General features: G+C 48.8%; 9 protein-coding genes across 9 annotated transcripts; 3 read left to right on the top strand and 6 right to left on the bottom strand.

Annotated features, from left to right (window-relative positions):
• The first annotated feature begins 40 nt into the window (after positions 1–40).
• F5891DRAFT_371966 (uncharacterized protein) lies at positions 41–2,396 on the top strand. Its single transcript, XM_041371589.1, has 5 exons — positions 41–137; positions 230–389; positions 446–1,565; positions 1,623–1,771; positions 1,828–2,396. Exons 2-5 carry the CDS (start codon positions 240–242, stop codon positions 2,314–2,316), a joined length of 1,908 nt encoding a protein of 635 aa, XP_041233008.1. The 5' UTR covers positions 41–137; positions 230–239; the 3' UTR covers positions 2,317–2,396.
• A 43-nt stretch (positions 2,397–2,439) lies between these two features.
• F5891DRAFT_1125291 (cytokine-induced anti-apoptosis inhibitor 1, Fe-S biogenesis-domain-containing protein) lies at positions 2,440–3,524 on the bottom strand (the record flags this gene model as incomplete). Its single annotated transcript, XM_041363952.1, has 4 exons — positions 2,440–2,501; positions 2,560–3,240; positions 3,295–3,323; positions 3,379–3,524. The coding sequence occupies 4 exons, from the start codon at positions 3,522–3,524 to the stop codon at positions 2,440–2,442; spliced, it is 918 nt and encodes a 305-aa protein (XP_041233007.1).
• Positions 3,525–3,909: 385 nt separating this feature from the next.
• Positions 3,910–5,152, bottom strand: F5891DRAFT_940621 (uncharacterized protein; the record flags this gene model as incomplete). Its single annotated transcript, XM_041374285.1, has 5 exons — positions 3,910–4,207; positions 4,257–4,561; positions 4,727–4,762; positions 4,821–4,890; positions 4,959–5,152. 5 exons carry the CDS (start codon positions 5,150–5,152, stop codon positions 3,910–3,912), a joined length of 903 nt encoding a protein of 300 aa, XP_041233006.1.
• Positions 5,153–9,232: 4,080 nt separating this feature from the next.
• On the top strand, positions 9,233–10,221 carry F5891DRAFT_1001719 (uncharacterized protein). The gene is made up of 3 exons (XM_041360197.1): positions 9,233–9,774; positions 9,829–10,120; positions 10,181–10,221. The coding sequence occupies exon 1, from the start codon at positions 9,273–9,275 to the stop codon at positions 9,768–9,770; it is 498 nt and encodes a 165-aa protein (XP_041233005.1). The 5' UTR covers positions 9,233–9,272; the 3' UTR covers positions 9,771–9,774; positions 9,829–10,120; positions 10,181–10,221.
• On the top strand, positions 10,222–11,649 carry F5891DRAFT_1001715 (Sucrase/ferredoxin-like-domain-containing protein). The gene is made up of 6 exons (XM_041360196.1): positions 10,222–10,385; positions 10,448–10,527; positions 10,587–10,989; positions 11,041–11,097; positions 11,145–11,356; positions 11,407–11,649. Exons 1-6 carry the CDS (start codon positions 10,244–10,246, stop codon positions 11,569–11,571), a joined length of 1,059 nt encoding a protein of 352 aa, XP_041233004.1. The 5' UTR covers positions 10,222–10,243; the 3' UTR covers positions 11,572–11,649.
• Positions 11,650–14,828, bottom strand: F5891DRAFT_1001707 (Pkinase-domain-containing protein). Its single transcript, XM_041360195.1, has 5 exons — positions 13,929–14,828; positions 13,749–13,877; positions 13,586–13,655; positions 12,731–13,462; positions 11,650–12,678 (listed from the first exon to the last, which is right to left on the bottom strand). Exons 1-5 carry the CDS (start codon positions 14,741–14,743, stop codon positions 12,007–12,009), a joined length of 2,418 nt encoding a protein of 805 aa, XP_041233003.1. The 5' UTR covers positions 14,744–14,828; the 3' UTR covers positions 11,650–12,006.
• F5891DRAFT_1001706 (uncharacterized protein) lies at positions 14,829–15,604 on the bottom strand. The gene is made up of 2 exons (XM_041360194.1): positions 15,082–15,604; positions 14,829–15,030 (listed from the first exon to the last, which is right to left on the bottom strand). Exons 1-2 carry the CDS (start codon positions 15,467–15,469, stop codon positions 14,909–14,911), a joined length of 510 nt encoding a protein of 169 aa, XP_041233002.1. The 5' UTR covers positions 15,470–15,604; the 3' UTR covers positions 14,829–14,908.
• Positions 15,540–17,729, bottom strand: F5891DRAFT_1001694 (acyl-CoA dehydrogenase/oxidase). The gene is made up of 14 exons (XM_041360193.1): positions 17,645–17,729; positions 17,534–17,596; positions 17,294–17,479; positions 17,149–17,236; positions 16,992–17,093; positions 16,856–16,934; positions 16,549–16,801; positions 16,468–16,487; positions 16,291–16,412; positions 16,148–16,227; positions 16,046–16,096; positions 15,866–15,994; positions 15,800–15,811; positions 15,540–15,751 (listed from the first exon to the last, which is right to left on the bottom strand). The coding sequence occupies exons 1-14, from the start codon at positions 17,693–17,695 to the stop codon at positions 15,638–15,640; spliced, it is 1,350 nt and encodes a 449-aa protein (XP_041233001.1). The 5' UTR covers positions 17,696–17,729; the 3' UTR covers positions 15,540–15,637.
• A 114-nt stretch (positions 17,730–17,843) lies between these two features.
• F5891DRAFT_1231397 (fungal-specific transcription factor domain-containing protein) lies at positions 17,844–21,344 on the bottom strand (the record flags this gene model as incomplete). The annotated part of the gene is made up of 7 exons (XM_041369576.1): positions 17,844–18,806; positions 18,858–19,902; positions 19,956–20,115; positions 20,173–20,411; positions 20,463–20,973; positions 21,025–21,128; positions 21,198–21,344. 7 exons carry the CDS (start codon positions 21,342–21,344, stop codon positions 18,130–18,132), a joined length of 2,883 nt encoding a protein of 960 aa, XP_041233000.1. The 3' UTR covers positions 17,844–18,129.
• Between the last annotated feature and the right edge of the window lie 1,344 nt (positions 21,345–22,688).

The raw sequence follows: 22,688 nt of genomic DNA, 5'->3' as shown, positions 1-22,688 counted from the left end.
AGATTCTAGGGGTTGGCACTCCAAATCGAATCTCCGAATGTCCACATCCGTAAGCAGCTACGACTAACGAGCATTGTTCACTAAGGCGATTGTGGTCATTGATACAGTGGAGCAACCACAGCATGGACTCATAAATAGTGAGTCAGAAATGCTCTCTTCTTCATCCCGCTTTCCGATCCCAACCATCTCCCTTCTTCTAACATATTGCTTACAATCTCTGAATCTTAAGTTTCATCACAATGTCATCCAAAGATACCATTGAAGCCAAGCTCGTTGGTACATTCCCTGGGCGCTTCATTGGCGCAATGCCAGTGCGCCAGTTTCTTAACTTCCTGCCTGAGGCAGACGGTCGTCCAATAATGCCCAACGTGGTGTCACTGGAGGAGCTTGTAAGAATCTTACATGAACATTTCTCTGACCCATCTGATTTTGGTGTCCCTGACAGTTGACGGGTCTGCCTAAATTTACCACCAATTTTGATCTTGTCGACACTTCTGGTTGTCCTGATCCCTCTGTCGTCGTAGGCGGGTATGAATTCCAACCGACCATGGGATTATACAAAGGCGAAAGCACTCGAAACGGAGTGACAGACATGTCCGCGATGGAGGCATGGATTATCATCAAGCCTTCCGTACAACAAGACCCCTTCATCGACCCGCCGCCAAATGAGGACTTCACTGCACCGATACCTTGCCCTGAGGAGGACCTGCTGCCATATTGGGACACTAAAAGAGACACCTATCCCAGATTCGAGTCTACCGACAAGCGGTCCATCTCAACGCGCGCACATATGGTGGCATGCACTAATGCCTTCTTCGCAACGCAGTTCCGTCGCTTTGGATTTTCCATCCTCCTCTGTGGCTCCTGGGCACGTTTTGTGTACTGGGACCACTCTGGTGCTGTCGTGTCTCGGCAGTTTAGATACACGAGCAATTTCAACCTGTTGGCCGAGTTTCTATGGAGGCTCAATCGTGCGTCGCCTGGGAATCGCGGCGTCGACGTGTCTGTGGTTCCCGTTTCCCTTCCGGAGTCTCAAGACAGCGTTGTCCGGGAGCTGCTGGGCGTTGAGAGTTCCGACCCTCTGTATGGATACATTGTTCCCGTCGATACCACACTTCCAAATTCCAAAGACTCGAAGGACCAGCCTTCATCCACCCATCACTTTTACGTCGGCCCACGCCCCGCCTCGAAGCAGTGCAGCCTACTCGAGCAACGAGCTCGTAGCTTCCATGTTTGGGACCTTACGCAGAAGAGAATCGTTTTCTTCAAGGAAACTTGGAGACTTCATGCCAAAGGTACCCGCACGGAATCAGAAGTATATCGGGAACTACACACTCGTCGCATTCCCAACATCCCGACCCTCGAGCACGGCGGTGACATGTCTGCCCTTGGAACAAAAACGATCACCCACTTATTCGGCAAGGCCTGGTGGTGCTGTACCCCTAACCACAAGGCACACCTCCCGCTCGTACAACATCGAATCATCCTTAGCGGTGTTGAACGGAACCTCAGCACGTTCAAGACGCCCATGGAATTTCTGACCGTATTCAAGGATGCCCTCACAGGTGAGTTTCATCTTCAATTATTGGGTATTTTTTTTGTTTCTAAACGAGTCACTGTAGCTCACAACGAAGCTTACGAACGTGGTGGTCTTCTGCATCGGAACATCAGTATGGAGAACATCGGCATCACCAATGAGGGGCGCGGGCTCCTCATGGGCTGGGAATGCTGCTCTTCCAAATCACACGAAGAGCTATTGGCAATCCAGATGGTACGTGCAGAATTTATATATATATACCGGGATACTGACGCCACTTCAAATGACAGGGAACTCTACCCTTCATGTCTGGTGCTTTATTGGATCAAAGATCCGAGAACAAGCACCATGTGCTGGCAGATGATTTGGAATCCTTCCTGCACGTCATGGTGTACACTATAGTCCGATACCTCCCCAGCACGATGAACACCGAGCACAGGAACACCTTACTCCAAATATTTGACGAGGAGTATGTCATCGATAAGGAGGGACGGGCCATAGGCGGCTCGCGCAAGAGGAAATGGCTTGATGACCCTGAACGTCACGTCCTCAGAAAATTCCCGGCACCCCCCGACATTGCCATGTTACTGCGACAGCTATGTGAATTGTTCCCCATTCGATACAACTTCACTATGCAGGTGATCGAGCGCCACACATACGACACGCGCTTTAAGACGCCAAGCGATCTTCTGGCCAGTCACCAGGAGATGATGAGGTATGTGGGCTTCTCAGTCCTCTCGGACGATGGGTGCTCCGACATGGATATTTGTGATTTCTAGACCACCACGGTGGACAGATATGGCTTCTAATGTGTTGTAAGCGATATAGTACAGTATAAATATTATCATACGATGTTTACATACTTGATGGTGTGGCGAATGATCAAATTGTAACAATAATACTCAGATGTCATCCATCCCGAAGTCAATCTCCACTTTCTCACCCGGGTTGAATGCAGGCAGACCTTTTTATCAGATTTTCTGAGTTTTGAGCTGATATGAAGAGCATTTTTATAAACGCACCAAGATACGGACAGCTCGCACACCGGAATGCATCACCTAAGAAACAGCTCCCACAACTGCTAGTTGCCTTGGGAGCAGCTTTAGCAGCAGCGATCAAACTCTTCGCCATGTCACCAGCTTCCACCTCCACAGCGTTGTCGCTGTCGAGCAGGACTACTTTACCTGACTTGGCCTCTTCGGCTTCCAGCTCAGCAAGACCACATGAACAATTCTTGCATGCCTTCTTCCGCCTCGGGGCACCTACTATGACAGGATCGCACGTGGGGACTGGGCGTTCGCGATCTGCCGCTGTCAGGAGGGCTTCGGCATCGATTGTGGGAGTTGATGGCGATGAGAGTGCCCAGAGAGCCTTCTTGGAGGACTGCTTGGCAGGGTCGGTCTTTCTCCGGATAGGAAGTGCAGAAGGTAGAGGTGTTGCGATTGGCAAAGGCTTCTGAGCAACTATTCTGGCATCAGGACCATCTCTTACACTCTCGATGACCATGAATCCAGCTAGAGTCAACTCATGAGGAAGACTCAGGAAGCCCGCGGTTAAATTAAGAAGGTGTAGAGTTCCCAGGGGTGTCAGACCGGCAAGGGTCTGCTGAAGGAGAGATGGTAAACTTGGCGATAATGAAGTGTATTCTGATGGGGAGAGTAGGATATGGATGGAAGTATAGTTTGATGGAGCCAAAGATATCGCTGTGTCAATCACGATGATTAATGAGCGATAGGCTCCGAATTGTAGAGACATACCTCCATCAATGAGCCGATCAAGCATCTGCCTTTCGGCAGTCAGCCCTTCCTGCTGCATCGAGGCGCAAAAGAAGTGATTGATACTTTCCATCTTGAGCAGTATCTAATGAACCTATCGCAAGGACAGGCCCTTTGACGATTTCGTGGGGTGACGATGCATTCATTAAGGATTTCTTGACTTCTGAAGTGATTTGGGAGGGAGAAGGAGTGTAGATAGCGGTAGGTGCCATCAAACGCTGTGAACTTAACAGAGAATGACGGGAGGGAGGAGGACAGTGTCAGCTGAAAAATGTCCGGAGTGCATTATTAAATTAATCAGATAAATATTGATTCACTTAGATAAGCAGCGGTCACAAGAACGATTTCAATCGGCCGAAATCCTCACATGCAGTGCATTATGACAAAGATCCAATCGTGTATCGATAACAAAAAGTCCATTAGGGATACAGAAATGACAATACAGACAACATGCTGTAATAGAATGGATCAAAATGCTCTCCAATTACTGATGACACAAGACATTCTCTGAAACATGGGAACCAGTTAATAATATTAGGAATGACAGTTGGGATAGAACTAGAACATTCACGTCAAGAATTGAAGTAGAATTCACTGCTATAACTCCGGATTGGGCGGAGGTGGAGGAGGCATACCAGGTGGAGGGTGCATACCATCATGATATGCAGGTGGTGGGGCCATGACAGCCCCACGCATGCGCAATAGCATCACGCGATACCAATCTTCGCCCATGTCCTTCTCCGATGAAATTTGCTGCAAGTGCGCAAGCTCCTTCATCAAGGACAGACGCCACAAGATGTTCCCATTCTCGTCTACCTGCAAATCATCTATGGGCACAGGAGGGAAACGAAGGCCGGGAGGTGGAGGAGGCATCATCTGGAAGTTGGGATCAAATCTAAAGAAAGCCTCAGTTCAGTATCGATATTTGAAACCAAACTGCATACGTGGGGGGATACGGCGGATACGGTGCTTGTCGGCTGGGACCTGCTTCATCAGGATGCATAGGCGGCGGCTGCACGAATTGTGCATTAGGGTCGTTGAATGCTTCAGGATGATAATCCACATCCTGATCTTCCTCCGACTGTCGACCCTTTACGCCCTTCGGCTTCTTCTTCCTCACCCGATGGACACCCGTTCTCGGGTCAACGTTATCATTGACTGTCCAGTACGAGCCTTTCCCTCGGTCGGTAAGGGGACGCGGTACTTTCTCGAAGCATGGGTTAAGTGAAAGATTGTGTCGCACTGAGTTCTAGATACGAAAGCAAGGTGAGATTAGTTTGGTGCCTGGCGCGAGGAACTAATCAAAACAAATATGAACACAATCAAACATCAACATCGCGCTCGCGTGTTTGGCGTGCATCTAATCGACAATGCAGAAGCCATTGGCCAACGGCATCGGAAGAACTTTACTCACCTTCCAACCAGAAGGGGCATTCCTAAAGTAAGGAAACTGTGACGTGGAATTAGGGATTCACAAGATGCGCAAATACGAATAAGTTACCACGTACGCGGGATTCAATGGCGTAGTAGATGTCTTCGAGGAGTAGTTTTTGATTCGGAGAACCCTTTATAGCATACCTACCCACCCACAGACAAATCGAAATCGTTCACTAGAACATATCTACAGTGAATTCGGAGTCGCTTACCGTATAAGCGTAGAATATGGGTAAAATGGTTTGCTTCCTGGTGGACCATCACGCAGAGAGTCAAGGTTGATGGGAAGCCCCCCCGTTAGGTCTGCAGGTTCTTGCGGATAGTAGGAGTTGGCTTGAGCGAGCTCTGCTTCCCCAGGAGGAAGCATGTTTTGTGGCATCACTGTCGGTGGTGGCTGTTGCGACATGTCTCTTGGAACAGAAAATCACAAGATGAGCGAAGGCGCTGAACTTGCTGGCAACCTGTGGAAGGTCCGTTGATGTTGAAAAGAGCTTTCATCAAGGGGGAACATGTGCGGCTTATGTCAGGCGTGAGAAATGTGGTCGCGCACGGGCCAGTTTCCTCTCGCAGATACAGCCATTGTTGTCGAAGTATGTCTCGTCGTCGTGGACCGCGGTGACAACGAGCGTTGTGGGTAAGTGTAATCAAGTTGATTTGTTTGTTTTTGCCTGACCGACATACAGACCGACACAAGTGTCCAAATTGTTGATGACACTGTAAAACAAAATCCAAACCGACCACGCTCTCCAATACACAAACAAAGTTCGCATCAGCCGACTATGTTACTCAATAATCATCTTGCATCATTCAAGCCGACCTCATTCAAATCCTGGTCGTCCGTACCTTCACCTTTCATTCTCTATATTCGAGCCCAGGTGTTACGCTGGGTTTAGAGAGCCTCACGGCACCAGGCACCTAGATCCCTGCTCAGTGCGAAAAAAACTCAGTTGCTATTTCGTCACCGGCATCCTTCTAGGAAGTCCTGAGCCTTATATCGGGCTTGATTTTCCTATGTGTGTCTTTTTCAGAATAGTAGACATGTCCGGTGGTCGCTAAAATTCTGCCGCTACCGCTTAATCAGGAGCTATGTCCTACCTTCTTTGTCGAGCCTCGCAGCCCTAGTCCTACTACAACAAGCCTTCTAGCAGAGTCTACTTACCAACGTGCTGCATGAAGTCAGAGTCAACATGTCTTACTCTTGAACGGCCACATCCCGCCAAGGTGAGCTGTGTATCCTTCGCTTGTGATAAAATGATGTGCACATGGCAGATTATGAAAACCTACCCCATTGGTAGCAGGTGTGCATGCAACAGCTACACGAAATACATTGCATTGGTGTTCGACGTTGGATGATGCTAAGGATCATTTCCATGTTACGAACGTCTCTGAGGCAACAAGGCCTGTCGTCGCATCACCTTCGAGCGTAGCTGTTCTCTGTGCATAGCAATGCACCCCGGCTCCATGGACCAGCGTCGTCTTCGCGCGACCTTTGTCTTGTAGTCTTGGCACACCGGCGTGTTTTTTCATCCTCAAAAAGATGGGACGTTGGCGGATAATGTCCTGATTGCATATACTGCGCATGACGATTGGTGGCTCCCATCAATTTATGAAGCCTGCGCTTGTGGAAGCCATTATCTCTTAACAAAATTCTCCGAGTCTACTTCAACAAAATACATCACGGTCTGTCTCTACCCGATTCGACGATCATATAGTTGCTCGTGCTCGATCTCCGCGGGGAAACTCCACCTGACAAAAACGACTGCTCAATCCTGGGGAAAGCTTCCTCTCCATTCCTTGAACCTATGCATAGATCATGTCCAGCAATTAGGTTTCCCAATCCGTTCATCTAGCTCCAGCTACGTCTATGATGTACCCTGCTCATAAAAAAAACAAGGATATTCTTGCAACCAACCAATGATTAGATCGTCTAGGCACATACTTGAGCCGGTGGTTCGAACACTAGAAACCACGGGAAAACATAATTAACCCAGGGGCTTTATCAGGACAATAAATTTCAGCCTGTGTGGCTTACCGCCATGATTGTAGAATCAGAAGATTTCCGAGGTCGTGCTCGGACAAAGATAAGACCCCCTCTTGGCAAGAAATACTTATCCGCAGTGAGGAATACTGCTCCTCTCAATCGGTTCGGCTAAGGCAGATGAGCTCTATGATGATCATACAAATCCTGTTGGTCTGCCGGGCACGGGGGCCTACCACAGACGCACGCCGGGTCGGTGCCCGTGTATCCGAATTGGCTGTCCGTATCTACTGTCTGCTAGAACAAGAAGGCAGATATCTTGATCATATACATATTATTGTCGCTGTCACCGGCAAACTACAAGTACACCTTCCCAACATGCGACCTTGAGGAACTCAGCCCGCGGAGACTTAGGACGCACATCAGTTCATGCCAACAAGTCTCGCCGGTGACCGATCATGATGTGCATTACAATTACATGCACGTCTACCGCGACATAAAAACCGTCAAATTGCACGATCGATGCACTTGAGCTCAGCTATAGACATAGTCATAAAGTCTTGCTGATGACAAACAGATCAGCGCGAATGCTACAATCATGAAAGTCCAAATATACGCAGGCGATATCGCGAAGTGATTTCGAGAATTGTGTTGATTAACTCCGCCTTCTTTTGACCGCGGTTGATTAACCCCGCTATCCAGCCAGAGGGATGTCAGAGCCCACAGCTTCTCTGACAACAGCTGCATTGGGAGACTGAACGGACACCTTCCCAATACAGTGTCGCTGCTCCCAGAGATACTAGGGTGTGTTGGAAAATAATCACAGCAGCTTATTATCAATAACCGGCAGACTCATTGCGGTATTGCCTAAAATTTCACCAGACTCAAGTTGGCTAGTTTGATCCAACATTGGTGAGCCAGATAACAAACATTCGAGATAAGAACTATGTGGACTCGGATTAGCTATGACTCGGAGCAATGGGAGATACCCAATATTGTCACTTGAACCATTTCTCCTCATCTTCAGGGCGCCGCCGGGCCACCGGCGAGTCACGATGAAAAGGCAGAAATGATTTAGGATCAATCTACTTACATGGTGTCATTGTAAACACATCGGCGCTGTGTTCGGTCAGCGAGACTTGAGCTCAACAGAGGATGACAAAAATATCCCTATCAAGGAATCAGCACTGTTTGCTTAGTAGTGGGACCTGAGCTCGACAGAAGATCGATACTTGCAGCCTGTTCAAGGGATCAGCAAGGCTCGATCTCGACAGATGATCGATATACTCGTACGCTGTCAACAGGTCAGCGAGGGCCAACAAGGCTCGAGCTCAATAGATTATCGACACGCTCACAGTCTGTCACCAGAGGTCAGTTGAATATGTTCTGTCAGAAAGACTGAGCGCAACCCACTCACAAATAACGCACCCTCATAGTCTACGATCTGGGGATCCCCGGATTTCCAAACTATGCCCGATGAGATTACCCAAGCAGAGCCAAGATATCGCTCATTAAAATCTAGTTGTTATTTTTTGCCCCAGATCAGGTTCGAGGAGTTACATTTCGACTAATGCTCACCTTCCAGTTGGTCCGCTGAATTGGGACAGATAACTGCTTGAGCGAATAATCATTCAGAACTTCAGCCGTGCGTTTGATGAGTGGCCCGCAGTCCGCATCATAGAAAATTGTAAATGTACGAGAGCGGTGGTTAATAGTTATACAAAAACCTTAGGTGTGGCCCATTAGAAAATACTTCTCTGGCGTATTGCGAGGTCCGTGCTTGAGCATCTTTCCTCGATACTCCCACATTTATTAGCTCATGCATCAGAGGGCGTCGAATTCATCATTACTGGAACTAGTAAGGATTGCAAATGAGTCGATTATATATGACGACAGATACAAGTGCTCACTACATCCAATGTCCCGTCGCTGAGAGAAAAACTGCCATCCTCATTCATTGGAAATTTGGAATACAGCACCTATGCCAAATGATTAACCAACAACCTACATGGCATGTAAATCGTTCAAACGTTAGTTCTTAAAACCCCTTGCGATGAAAGTCTTCGACTTGTCAGATTTGGAGTGTCCTCCTGCCTCAAACCTGCATGAAACGTGGAGGACGAATACCGGGTTGTGTGGAAAACATCATTTTATTCAAGATATAGTGTAGTTCGTGCTGAGGACTTATCAAGTGACTTCACTAGCAACTAAGAACATACCCTACATCTCTGGCTGGCAGTCGCTAAAACGGAGACATCGATCACCTTTTTCCCCGCGTTGTCACATATATCTGGGTCCTCAGTTAACTCGCAAACTCTCTGTAGGATTGTGGTCCTGCGTTTATGAGTACTCGGAAAAATCAAATTTCTAGTCTCCAGCTGACTTTGAAGGACCATGGTCCATGATGGAGAAAGGACAAGGCTAGTGAGCGGGACTTAGTGAGTGCTACGCGACTGATCACGTGATACTATTTGTTCATGTTTCAAACTTGAGCTTGAACGCGCTGAAATTGACCTCAATATTGCCGTGGATCTGCAACCTCTGAGCCATGTATATGCTACCCTGCCGACCGTCCCCGTCGAAATGCACATCCTTGACATTCGTGATTAAACGCCATATATCGCGGGCTGCCTCAAAACACCACGTCCGCATGCGCGCCCTCGTCTCTCTATACCACCAGTGCGACACCTTTGTGACTCCCGAAAACCTCTCCCAGAAGATAGATGAAGCCTTTGTTCCCCGAACAAATAATCTCACCTACAACTCCAACTTCGAGAAACGCAGTTTTGCAGAGCTGAAGAGGTTAGCTGCCGAAAGAGAAGAGGAACCACGTCATTTCTTCGGAAAGAGCATGAAGCTGTCTCCCATTGGCCTAAGGGGATCGTTGGCATCTTCAAGCCCCAACAATGACCAACAAAGAACCGCGAGGGCAACAGAGGCGCTCGTAGGGGTGAGCCGGGATGGAAAGCCGTTGTGGACTGCAGTCCAGGAGAATGCACCGAAAATAGAAAAACAACTACAGGAAGATCGGAGGCAGGGCGTTTAGCTAGGTAAGCCAATTTGTTGATTACATCTGCTTACTCCGATCATGACGGTCTATCCAGAGTTGTCACTTGGCCTGCGGATGATTAGGCAGACTCATTTAGAGTGACTCAGCATTATTTTTATTTTCATTCTGCAACATTGCATCCGGTTACTCCTTATATTGACGGCGAACTTCTGGCTCATCATGGACCTGTAATTGTGACGGAAGACCGGGTGGTAAGGCGCAGTGAGCTATATTGCGTGAACGCCATGTCTGGGCGCACCGGTAGATTTCATTTATCTGAGACTTGGTAAGATCAATCGGAACTGCTAAATAGATCTTGCACTAGCATTCGGATGGCACATGAAATAGTAAGCAGCTTTCATACTATAGCTATGGATGGCGGCTAACCTATTACGTGCCACCTTAAGTATTTACCTATGTATAAGTACTAACAATGCAACTGCGAGTAACCCAACCCAACTCGGTCCACCATGAGCTCCTCGCTGGCCGGTAAACTCAGAGCTTTTGTGTTTAATCCACATAATAGCCCAAAAGTATATCAGGACCTGAAGGCTGCTGATGTGCCAGTAACGACTGCCGAATGCAGGTCTTGCGCCGACCCTTGTGATCAGGGTGAGCCTATCATGATCAAACCCTACCCTGTCACGCGCGCCAACTTGAACATCGATCTGTAGATCACGATGACTTTTCTAGCAGATTGGACATCGACCTGGACTCGGACATGATAGGATCAGTCAAGCCCTACCGCCGACAGGTGCGCCTTGGCACTCGTGCACCATTGTAATATGATTTGTTGATATGGTGGTGACACAGGTGGTCATATCAACAGGCCAAACAGACTGGGAGAAGGAAGTAACCGAAGTCGAAGGCACGCTTGCTGCCTTGTTGATGACTGCCAACTCTTCATTGGGCACTTCAAAGAAGCCCAAGTCCACCAACGATCCCCTACCGTCTGGTCTTTTCTCTCATACCAACGCGGGAAGGCTCGCCATTCTCAATGGAAGTCACAGACCTTTCTCTCGTGATGAGTCGGAAGAGACTGTGATCGTCCTTCCAGACTTTATGGTCGTTTCTGGAGTCCCACGAACTTTGACGGGCGCTGAGGCGTTGTGGAAAGCTGCTCTTGATCCAGCTCTTGATCGGGTTGGCGTGACCACCACCCGATCGGACAATCTCAGTACATGGGTTCTACAATACTCGTGTCTGATACTGCTGTGTAAGTTTCTATACAGTCGCGTGTTGAGATATATCTCATGAGTTCTACCAGGCTCGCACAAGAGACGAGACAAACGATGTGCCATCGCAGCGCCAATGTTAGAGAAGAGTGAGTCCACTGACTCCTTCCCGGCCCTGAATTAACGCCTACGAAAGCCTTCCAGCAATATCTCGAGCGAGAGGGCTGGGAAGTCCACACCGACCTGCACGATCTCACTTCCGAACCCTCCCTCGAGTCACAAGCTACCTCAACCACCGAGAAGGAACAATTAATCGAGACTCAACTCAAATCCCTTCACGCTGAGCACAAGGCGTTGATACTGAAGAACTCACATGTCGGCGGACATAAATTCGCAGGCAACTGCATCGTGTGTGACCTTTTTGCTGTCTAAACGATATGTTGACGTCGATCTTGCAGATCTACACTCCTCGTGGAGCTGGTGTATGGTATGGGCGTGTCACGCCCCATGAAGTAGAATCGATTGTAAAGCACACAATTATTGATGGCCAAGTCCTCCCAACTATTTTTCGTGGTGGGGTTGACCTCGCCTGCCGCGGAAAAAAGACCCTGTATGATTGGTGACGGAACCATCCCTTAAATATCAATGATAGATGCTGTAACCTGCTAGCAGGGGAATTTACGCGTGTCCCACCCAAACGACGAAAGGGATACAGGCCACATGAATTATTACAACTCCTTTAAAATGGGGTACGTTATACTATAGAACAACAGCGATAACAGAAGCAGGTAAAAACAATCCACGATGGACAATCTTGTGTTCGACTCGAAACAAGAGATATATAACATGCTCCATAAAGAGGATATGAGAAAAGGGGGGGAATTGCATGGGGAAGGGTGGCGAGAACAAATATGCGATTAAATCAGATAAGTAGTAATGGGAGGCATAGTACCTCAAGCGGTGAGCACATGCACCAAATAATGCAAAGGTCCAAATTCGTCCGGATGGAATAAAAGCTCCGCGAGGTGCCGGCTTGGACGGCGTGGGCAGCTAATACATCATACAGCTGTATCTTCATCGATTCCTCTTCTTCGGTTCGAGTACCGTCCCGCGAAACTCTCCCTGTCTTCGAACTCGTCTTCTGTGGTCACCTCTGCGACCTCTTCATCCGCCACTGCCTCATCCTCATCCTCATCAGGTTCTCTACCCATGATGCCCTGCATCACCACACTTTCGCCTCCAGAATACGTGAACCCGCGGAAATTCTCTTGAACACTGTTCGTCAGCGGCGACCCTGCCACATCTTGCTTCTTCCGTGATCCAATCTTGATGGCACGTCCCGTGCCATTTCCAGTAAGTAAGGAAGAGGGGGGGGGCACTGAACCATTTAGATTTACGCCATTGACATGACGGTCACTACCCAGTGGTCCGTTCGGCATGTGCGATCCTGGCAAGCCGCACTGCATTTGTGTCCATTCTTCGCTAGGATCTTCTTCGTCCGGACTTCCATGCCCGTCGAGACCACCACCAACCTCTTTGATATCAGCAGTGGTGAACTCTGGATCGAAGTTCGCAGTCGACTCATCCGACTCTACGACGGGTTTAAACGGTGGCGTCACCTGCTTGAGGAGAAGAGCTTTCCAATCTATACATGAGAAGAACGGGTGTTCTTTCAGTTCCGCGGCATCGCGTTGTGCCCCCAAGCGATGTTTAGGATTTCGGTTTAAAAGCTTGATAAGCGGTTATCGGAAATGTCGAAACGAATTGAATCACGGCACTCACCCCCTTCACAAACATCTTGCCGTCTTCGCTGATAACGTTTCTCGGGAACCGAATCTTCCCAAAACAAATGTTCTTGTACATTTGCTGTGTGTCTTCGGCATAAAATGGACTCCAGCCGCAGCACATCTCGAAGAGGAGTACGCCCAGTGACCAAAAGTCGACAAGTTTGCTATATCCATGCTCGTCCAAAAGCACTTCAGGGGCGAGGTACTCGGTTGTACCACAGAATGTCGTGGTGAGTTCGTCGGACCGTAGATCCGCCTTTGATAACCCAAAATCGCAGAGGGCGACATGGCCAGTGGCGTCAAGAAGGATATTTTCCGGCTTGAGATCCCGATAAACAATGTTGTATCTATGCAGATGCTCCAGGGCCAGAACCAGTTCTGCGATATAAAATCGGGCCCGTTCTTCGGAGAAACGTGTTTCTTTCTGGAGGTGCCAGAACAGCTCGCCACCGCTCTTGAAGTCCGTTATCAAGTACAAGTCTGTATCCGTCTGGAAACTGAATTTGAGGCCAACAAGGAATGGTGATTCTAGAGAACGTTGTAGGATCTTTCGCTCTCCGATCGTGTGAGCGACCTCCTTCTTGGCAACAATTTCCCTCTTTGATAGAACTTTCATAGCATAAATTCGCTTTGTATCGCGTTTCCGGACTTGGAAAACCTTGCCAAAGGTACCGCGTCCGATCAACTTGAGGAACTCAAAGTCGCGTGGTGTAAGCGCACGTTTAGTCTGTCACATGAAAGTTGAGAGTGAGTGAGAAGCGTTGTCAGGAGGGGAGATCAAGTGATGCGAAAGGGAGGCCGAAATCGTGGAGTGGGTGAGAATGAAAGAGGTTAGACTGGTATAACGTACCTTGTATTGCTCGAATGTGATCTGTACCCGCATTTCTCCGCTTATTACTTCGTTTTCGAACGGCCGAAGCCTGTGCGTACATAAGCAAATGATGCCATTAGTAACGGAAGGACGGGATGACAGTTGACAGAGTAAGTGGGAAGTTGTACGAGATGGTACGTACTTGTACCATTGATCAACTGTATGGTCATGGATGAGGACTGGCTTGATTTGTACAGTGCCGAGAAATAGATGGTCCGCGACACGGTCATACAGGTTAAATGAAACAAGGGATTCTTCGGACGTAACGTCGCTAGAAAGAATTAGAAAGCGAAATTTGATAAGTTGATTATGGGATACTGACAATGACACCTCGTGTTTCCACACGGGATTATGTGCGGATAAACGACCAAAAAGGCCTTGAGTTGTAGAAGGTTGGTTGGTTGGGGAAGGTTGATTGCACGAAAGAGATGAAGGGGGGGAATTTCCGGGACTAGGCTTGCCTGGTGGACGGGGAACGCCGATAGATGAGAGAGCTGAGAGAGCAATAGAGGAGGAGGCGCGAGAGAGAGCGGTCGCAGTTCCCTTGACCTCCTTATCCATTTCGTCGGTGGGATCACGACTTACGAACTCGTTTTGCTCGAATTGAACGACGACATAAGGTCGTGAGCGTATGGATGTGACATTAAGACCACGGGCAGATATGAGCTTGACGTGAATCTGACCCTTTGATGTGCCGCCGGTTGAGTGGGGAGGAGCGGTTGAGGTAGATGCGATTGAGGAAGTCCTAGTCGAGGGGGACGATGACGATGGCGTATTGGATTTATTCTCCATTGAATCTGAGAGGTTGGGTGATTTTTTAGTGTTACGCATTGAAAAATCCGGTGCATGAAGGGAAATTTGGGTTGTAGGAATACGAGCGGCAAAGGCACCGGATAGAGGTGTTATAGGACCTGGCGGCGTGAGATCGGCGTTCGCCGTGGTAAGAGAGGGAGAGCCAGTTCCCAGTAAATGGTGATGAATTGAAAAGGCTGGTGAAGTTATAGTTGGAGTTGCCAGACCATTGCTGGATGAGCGCGGTGAATGAGATGATTGTACCTCGAAAGGATTAGGACGCTCATGACCATCAGCATTAACTCTGGGTGTTATCTGGTCAATAGCTGACCAGAGTTTAATCATTTTTTGAATTGACAAAAAAGACAGTGAAGAAAAAGACGACGAGGAAGACGACGACGACTTATCGGACGAAAGTGGAGCGGACCTCATTTTATGATATGTGGTGGAGCTTGTTCGAGGCCTCGCTACTGTTTTAAGAAGATCATCATACGCTAACCGAGTAAATTTTTAGATAAAGTCTCCTCGGGCTCTCTTCAAATATTCTCTGGCCCATCGAAGAAATCCCATTCCTCCACCAATAATCGACCCAACCATTAACGCACGACTTGCAGAACGCCATCGTAGTCGGTCTAACCAGTCAAATCAGTCGACACAACTCACCACACGTCCTTCAAACTTACAAACAATAGAGAAAGCCCCCGCAGTACCAACACCAGCTCCAACCTCTTTCAAATCATCAAATCCCGCCCCACACCGTCCTAATCCATCCTCAATCCCAACCCAAACTAGTGCTGTAGCTCCAAGTTTAACCCCTTCCTTACCACCAGATAAAAGTCCGGCAGCCATTCTTTTGTAATTTTTCGTTTTATTGTAGAGATACCATCCCCGAATCGTCTTCGGTGGCCGGTGTGCGTTCTCCGCGAGAAAACGAAGGGATGCAAGGCGAGATCCACGCACCGCCCCGATGAATACCCCCACCAACGCTGCGGAAGCAGGGAGAATAAAGTACCGAGACTCCAAAATTGGTGTCACGTCGTATCGCTTGGTCCCATCCTCGTGGTTAGACATGAGTATGCTATGAAGAATTATGATTCATGAAAGTCGAGTGTAACAGTTGCACAGATCGTCGCTTCCTAAATCGAGTCAATGACGTCTTCCTCATTTGTACATAAAATAAATCGCGCCATAACGCGTACCGGCCCGTACAAAATATCTAGGTCATACATTCCGCGGTCCTCACAGATGAGCCTTAGACAGTACAGCAAACTCCTTTTGTTTCAGTTCCGCAGCGCGCTTATGCAGTCCCGGTGCACGCTTCAACTCACGCTGCCCGACCTGTTGGATGTGAACCTAAAACACAGGGTAAGATATTTACTATTTTCAGTCATGCAAACATACTTCATCAGGTCCCTGTAAAAACCCGTTAATCACAAGTACACGACGATGCAGGAACAGAAGACGCACATCCGCCAACCGCAGTGTCCGCAGTTGAGCAAACATGTTCGCGAGTTCTTGGTCTTGGCTCAATCCCTCAGCACCATATGCTTGCATAGCCCGATCGACCACTCCGCAGGCCATCGCAGGCACGACAAACTATAGAATAAATTGCATCATAGACTGGAAGAGCGAATCGAGAAGCCGTGCCTTGGCAATGCCGATTTCCTTCAACGCGCCCTTGGCTCGTTGCTTGTCAATCTTCAAGACACGTCATATCTTAGCACTGCAACGACCAACACAGGCACTCACTTGAAGCGCTGCGCTCATGACAAGGAGACGTGCAGACTCAATCTCAGCCCGCGACCGCGCAATTTCAGCCACCACCGTACCTGAATCACAAGCGAGGTCGTCTGAGCTTCTAGAATTTTCATGACGAAGAATTGGTCACTCGCCATGTTGGTAAAGAAATTTGTCAAAAGTCTTTCGGGTAGGGTCTGTGACGCGCTCAATCATAAGGTCCAGAGCCCGCGATGCTGCACCTATCGAGCGCATACAGTGGTGAATACGTCCTGGACTATCAGTAGGTCAGACTTGAGTGGAGCTTGGCAACAAAGCTCGACCCTGCATACCCTAAGCGGCCTTGAATTATCTCCAATACACCATAAGCCAAATGCAAAATACAAGAGCCGTAAGCTGAAAACGTCATTTACCTCAAATCCTCGTCCCCAGCCTAGCACCAAGTTGCCCACAGGCACCCTGACATTGTCATATATGACCTCACAGTGTCCCTCAGGCGCGTCATCGTACCCAAATATTTCCATGGGCCGAATAATCTTTACTCCGGGCGCGTCTGCCGGCACTATGACCACACTTTGTTGCTGGTACACGTTCACATTGTCTGGGTCGCTCTTTCCCATGACGAGGTGAAGTTTGGTACGCGGGTCGCCCGCTCCCGATATCCACCTGCCCAAATGACGTTCTGAATGACGTCAGTCTCTAAAAGACTTGTTCACGCACCACTTGTGACCATTTATAACAATCTCATCTCCTTCCCTCTTGATAGATGTTTTGATATTGCGAGCGTCCGAGGAAGACACTGCGAACGTCATCCACGGTCAGTTACCTGAAAGCCGCGCAAAAAGCAAACACGAACCAAACCGCTCAGTCATCGCAAAAGCAGACCGAATCTCGCCATTCAGTAAAGGAACAAGCCACTTCTTTTGCTGTTCCGGAGATCCATACCGCGCGATGACCTCTTCACGCGCGTTCAGGTAATGCAGGGTAGTAGTAGCAGCAAACCCTGCACATACCCATGTTCCCGGTATCAGGGGCCGAGCAGTTGACAGCCTCGGAAGCCAAGTGTCCCCCGCGTCCGAGAATCTCAGCCATAACCGCATACTAACCCGATCGTCAAATATTACTAATGCATTCACAGCAGAGCAAAAAATAACGCACTTCGACATTGGTCAGCGGGACGCCGTGTTCGGGGTAATGCGTCTTGCTCAGGAAAAGGTTCCATAGCCCGAGCCTACGGGCTTTCACTTTGAGCTCTTCAATTACGGGAATCACCGTCTTCCATCGCTGCGCAGGGTCTTTGGGGAGCTGCGCATGTGCGAGCTTCACGGATGGGAGAATTTCATCCTGTACAATATGGTAAGCTTGTCGAATGCGCAGTACTGCGGGGATCATACATACCTGAAGGAAATATACGAGCTTTGCGAGCGTTTCTTTCCCATAGGGTGTGAACCTGTCCTCGATCTGTGCGACATGAGTCTTTCGTTATGAAACGGATATCATAAATCGTACGAGATTCCAGGATGCTTCTGAGGTTAGTTCCACCACTGGGTGAGGAGCCATTGCGTGATAGTTGAGAGAGTGCGGGAAACGTGACAGAAGAACGCACTGCTTGTTTAAGCGCGGGCCGGCTAATACCCGGACTAACGGGAAACTACATAATACCCGAGCCGGATCCGAAGCCGGTTTAGTCGGCAGGTGGCACTACTGTGGCACTGATCACATCGAAGCTAAATTTACTATTGCAGTACTGGGTCATAGAAGGCCCGGAAGTTATTATAGTAGTGAGTAATTTCTGAGCGCGTAAAGTGACATACTCTTCAGTAACAGAGTCGTCGATCAAACAAAACTGTGAAGGGTGTGCGTACATATGGATATCATTCAGTGAGAGAACCAGATATTCCCAAGCAGATGAGGAAGTGAAGAACGTAGAAAAAAAATCGTAGAAGTACATAGTCGACTAAGAAAACACCACAGCGAGAAGTCCTGTAAATGAACTAGGGCGAGGAGTGTTGGCCTGCGAGTAGCTCTGATGAAGCATCACCAAGGGTGAAGGGCAACTCAGGATCCAACCCAAATGCGCCAGCATCAAAAGTCTGCCAGAGAGAGTCTGTTTCACCACCTACTGAGTAACCATGCGAATTGTAGTTGCGAATATAATCAAGCCCCAAGAACGGTAGTCCAGGGGCTGCGAACGAAGCGGTGGGTGGGGTAGTTGAAAGACCCGAGTAGCCTTGATCTGAAGAGTACCACGGAGTGTCCGTATTGGATTGCGGGTCGAAATTGCCAAATGGGAGAGAATTGCTATGCGAAGGAGATGGGTACAAATCACTTCCACGAGGTTCGACTGTGTTAGAGTCCCATTGGTGTGTGCTCGAAGAGACGAGGGGACTATGGTGCATGCCATAATCATATGGTGACGATACATGCAGAGGAGAGAGAGGAGGTCCGGAATAACTATACGGTATGACATTTGGGCTGCCCTCCTGTTGTTGCGGGCTCTCAAGTGTGGACATGGACGGCGAGGGGAGGTTCACAGAGGCTGGAGAGCTGTGGGGACTTGGTTTCGAAGGTTGTGGGGTGGAGAAGGCACCTTGATAGCTCAAGCTTGGACCTGCAAGTCCTTCGCTCTCGTCGTGGCCTCGCTTACGAGATGTAGACCTGTTGCGTTGTGCTGTAGTCCGTCATGTCAGCCAAACTCATCAGACAGCTTATGCCTGCTTACATTCAACACGATAGGGAGGTGAAGTCATCGGGCGTCGAGTAGAAACAGGATCTCGGGATCTGCTGATCTTCCGTGGTTTGCTCTTGATAGGCCTATTGACCGTCGGAATTTGGCCAGGTGACGACACAAGCGATCGCCTTCGTTCAAGCATAGCAGGTGCGACAGGTGGTGGCATGGGCATCATCTGAACCTGCCTAGTATCGCTATTGTCTTTCCTGATCGCTTCCTCCGCGGTGTTTGTCAACTCCGCGAGAAGCTCCTTGCATTTGCGAGCCCCGGGCCAATGTCCTTCCCAGGACTCCAGTGCCGTCAAACAACTCTTGGCCTCATCCATAGCAGCAGCAGCAGCTCTAGCGTCAGTGCAGTGCATGGCATAAAGAAGGACAATGACAGCGGAGCTAAAAAGATGCTGGATGAAGAAGGCAAGGTGATGCGATGGTGGAACGACATTGCTGATAGATGGTGCTAGTCGTATGCAGGAGCGGGCAGATGAAACAGCCCTGGCAGTGGACTTGGGTAGTATAGGCTGGTCACGCTTGACAGGCAAAAAATTGCGATGTAGCGTGGTCAGTACGGAATAATAATGACTGCAAAGTACTGCGCCCATGGAGACGTGTTTGTCTGTGACCGCCTCGTTCCGGAACGTCGGAGGAAGATCGTCGCACCACTTGTTCAGCTCCTCGTCGAGCTCCTCTACAGAACGCTGAAGTTCTGAGCGTCTCTCTTGATCGAGCACATCTTTACACTTATCGATGGCATACACCTGCCGCAGAACCCGTCCCGCAATTTGGTACAGGGTTGTCAAAGCGATAGCGCCCGTCATGAGCGATGGGTATTTTTGCGGGAGGGTAACTCCAGAAAAATAATCTGCTAAGTTTTCATCGTCGACCGCAACAGGTATCTCGACATCACAGTCAGAGTCTTCGATACCAAGTGGGCGGCCGAGAGCGAGAGCAAGCATACGATCCAAGCAGTACACGCTCCACCATATTTTTCGGCGAGTTTCTTTGTCAGTGGTGGAGATCGCGAGACGGCGCGGGGACCGCTACAGTAAGAATTAATTAATCAACCCGGACAGCAAAAGTGAGCGGTGCTTACGTGTAAACCCAAGTCTTGAGCAGTTCGCACTGCTTGTCCCACGAGCAGCCAGGCCTGCGGAAGACAGTTGACCGAACATAGGAACGAAGACATGAGAATGAAGCACTGGACGTGAGACACCTGAATAGATGCGTGACTGATATAGTGCAATATAAGAGCTCTAGCGGGGTTTATCGTTAGGGAGGACGTCAAGTTTCCATGGCGGCCGAAGGCGTACCTCTCATAGTAAATCATCCCCGTGCCGCCATCATCTGGATTTTCGCAAGTCAGACGGGGATCGTTGACTAGGTGTGCCGCACAGGCGAACACTGCGAAGACCACGGAGATAAACGAAGCTTCTGCTTGAATAAAATCAATGTCGTCACGCTTAGCCATTAATTGTTTGTATCTCGGCATAAACGAGGGTTTATCAAGGATAGGCATCAGAAAATGAAGACGCTCGAAATAGGTTTCCACCTTGATGCGATCTGGTCAGTTAGGATCGATAAACCAAGAATATGTACTTACCAGCTTATCGCAAAGGTCCTCGTCCGGGTATTCGACCTCTTCTGGGCCTGGGAGAGCATGAACCTTCCCAAAGAAGACAGAGGCTGGGAAATAAAGTTTATTTACACTAGGGCCAGGCGCGCGTGGGTCTTCTTCCATTGGGGAAACTCGATGGAGCGGAGATGTCGTGAGAGTACGGAAGGATTGTATGAGAGACATTGTGGAAGAGCCACCTATCCAGCGCATGTGGCCGTGCTCGTCTAGCGCAAGCTGTCCGAGACTTTCGGAGACATCATCTTCCACTTTGATTGAGGAGGATTCTGGGGTAGAGACGTTGCTGCGAGTGTCTGCAACAGCCTTGGATGACATTGCTTGAAGCACAGTAGAAGCTGGAAAGCCTTCGCTGCCTCCAATTGAGGTTCCAGCAACCCCAGGCAAATTCAAGGATGGACCCAGTTGTTCAAGCACAGGGGTAATCTGAGAGAACAGCGACTCCATATGCAAGAGACGCGCTTCAAGTTCCTGGACATAGCTATTAAGACGATGAGTTCAAGGGAGGAATTGACGATATAGAAATATCTACTGTCTGCTTAAAGCCGCTCTGTCCTTTGTCTGAAGCCAAGTGCACTGCGATCCAGACGACTGGCACTGAGAGCAAGTGGGCTCACAACCGTCACACTTGATTTTCTTACGTCTGCGATCGGCGCGATTAGTTCTTGTTGGGGAATAGATATGAGAATGTAGAGCTCGATCGACTTGCCTACAACTTTCACATGCCCTCCAGACTCTGCGCCGCTGAAGCTGTATTGGTTTTGCGCCAGCATCGGTGGGAAGAGGATCGTCCTCGATGCGTTTTTTCTTTGATTGGTGTGTCATTGAGTAAAAATCGTCGTGATGTACCATACGCTCAGGAGAAGCGTGGTGGTGGTGTACTGCCAGCAATTGCCCTTGTGGTCGGACGGCCGCAAGATATCTTCGGAAGGTGGTAGACGGGTCGGGCCGATGCCACGGATGACTAAGTTGATTCATACTAGGCTGTGCTAAGACGGCCGAAGCACAATGACCTTCGTTGCAGTGTATACGTCAGACTGAAACGAGGACTCACCGTGGAGGCTTGCACACAAGACAAGACACAGGTCGGGAGTAGGTTCGGAGCGGAATTCTTGGCCACTACTCTGATGAGGCTTGGTTCTCTTTATACCTCCTGTTCTCGGAAATGAAGAGTTGAGTCAGAAAGTTTTCCTGTGGACCGACCACATCCATAGCTTTCTCCCAAGTCTTCTCGGGACGTCTTTGAACCCGAATCCGTTGGAGACGGCACGCTTCATAGCACTAATTTGAGTTGAGTTTATTCATTATGTCTATACGTTTCCGAGCGAGTAAAGGCATTGCTCAACTTACTAATCGACTGTTAATCGATGACACAGGACTTCTTACAGCTCTCGAACATTTCTTGGGGTTCAAGTTCTTATCCTCCGATCGTCTCATTACGGGTGAAAACCTTTGGAAACTTGAAATGGAATCATTTCCAGTAATTCTGTGCCTCGTATGTTATAATTCCATCTCGCATCCGGCAACATATCTCGGTTATGGACCTGATCCATACTCAAACGCTCTCAGGTCCATTAAGGTACCATGCAGGACCATGTTGCGCCATGCAATTATGACATGTTCTAGCGCAAGTAATGTCTCTTCGGGATAAATTTTCTTCTGGAAGAGCTCGTCAGTGGTCCGGAAAGTAATTCTCCCCGAGAACAAACATCATTATTCAATTGTCTATGGTAAATGATCGACTGTACGTGATGTGAGGAGCAATGGAAGGGGACGAAGTACAAGAATGATGGGCTAACCCATTCTCGTTGCGTACGTCTAAAGTTTAATATTTTCTGCTCTTCACAATCTGGTTTCTAGGCAGAATTCTGTCATACCCTACGTTCGTCCTCTACAGAGTTTCTCCCGAATATCTGGCTTGACAGGGTTGAGAGTGGATTCGATATTGCGTCCACTCTTCCTCGAAAATGCCACGCATTCCAGGCTTTCGGATAATATTCAATTGAAATATAGGGTCGTCCTGGACCAGTTACAACTACAGCACTATCTCAAACAACACTTTTCATAAGTGCGACTCGTCGCATACTTCCGAAACTACGGTCGCATTTGAGGTTTACGCTTGCCTCTTACATTTGACTAGAGCTTCTAGCCAATGCTGGTCTTAGCTGTCCGAGCCGGAACTTTCTCAGAATCTGT

The sequence above is a fragment of the Suillus fuscotomentosus genome, assembly GCF_016647785.1.
Source record: "Suillus fuscotomentosus strain FC203 chromosome Unknown F5891scaffold_3, whole genome shotgun sequence".
Taxonomy (NCBI): Eukaryota; Fungi; Basidiomycota; class Agaricomycetes; order Boletales; family Suillaceae; genus Suillus; species Suillus fuscotomentosus.
This window is presented reverse-complemented; position numbering and strand designations above follow the sequence as displayed.

Bases quoted from the DNA above. Each gene is read 5' to 3' on its own strand.
- F5891DRAFT_371966 (XM_041371589.1), top strand. From the start codon at position 240: ATGTCATCCAAAGATACCATTGAAGCCAAGCTCGTTGGTACATTCCCT. The intron at 390-445 runs GTAAGAATCTTA...TGTCCCTGACAG, and splicing joins TGGTGTCACTGGAGGAGCTT to TTGACGGGTCTGCCTAAATT. The intron at 1,566-1,622 runs GTGAGTTTCATC...GAGTCACTGTAG, and splicing joins ATTCAAGGATGCCCTCACAG to CTCACAACGAAGCTTACGAA.
- F5891DRAFT_1001719 (XM_041360197.1), top strand. From the start codon at position 9,273: ATGTATATGCTACCCTGCCGACCGTCCCCGTCGAAATGCACATCCTTG.
- F5891DRAFT_1001715 (XM_041360196.1), top strand. From the start codon at position 10,244: ATGAGCTCCTCGCTGGCCGGTAAACTCAGAGCTTTTGTGTTTAATCCA. The intron at 10,386-10,447 runs GTGAGCCTATCA...ATCGATCTGTAG, and splicing joins CGCCGACCCTTGTGATCAGG to ATCACGATGACTTTTCTAGC. The intron at 11,357-11,406 runs GTGTGTGACCTT...TCGATCTTGCAG, and splicing joins AATTCGCAGGCAACTGCATC to ATCTACACTCCTCGTGGAGC.
- F5891DRAFT_1001707 (XM_041360195.1), bottom strand. From the start codon at position 14,743: ATGATTAAACTCTGGTCAGCTATTGACCAGATAACACCCAGAGTTAAT. The intron at 13,878-13,928 runs GTCAGTATCCCA...AATTCTTTCTAG, and splicing joins TGGAAACACGAGGTGTCATT to CGACGTTACGTCCGAAGAAT. The intron at 12,679-12,730 runs GTGAGTGCCGTG...CCGCTTATCAAG, and splicing joins GCAAGATGTTTGTGAAGGGG to CTTTTAAACCGAAATCCTAA.
- F5891DRAFT_1001706 (XM_041360194.1), bottom strand. From the start codon at position 15,469: ATGTCTAACCACGAGGATGGGACCAAGCGATACGACGTGACACCAATT. The intron at 15,031-15,081 runs GTAAGTTTGAAG...TTGACTGGTTAG, and splicing joins GGGGGCTTTCTCTATTGTTT to ACCGACTACGATGGCGTTCT.
- F5891DRAFT_1001694 (XM_041360193.1), bottom strand. From the start codon at position 17,695: ATGGCTCCTCACCCAGTGGTGGAACTAACCTCAGAAGCATCCTGGAAT. The intron at 16,935-16,991 runs GTTCGTGTTTGC...TGACGTTCGCAG, and splicing joins TGCGATGACTGAGCGGTTTG to TGTCTTCCTCGGACGCTCGC. The intron at 16,097-16,147 runs GTGAGTGCCTGT...CGTGTCTTGAAG, and splicing joins TCATGAGCGCAGCGCTTCAA to ATTGACAAGCAACGAGCCAA.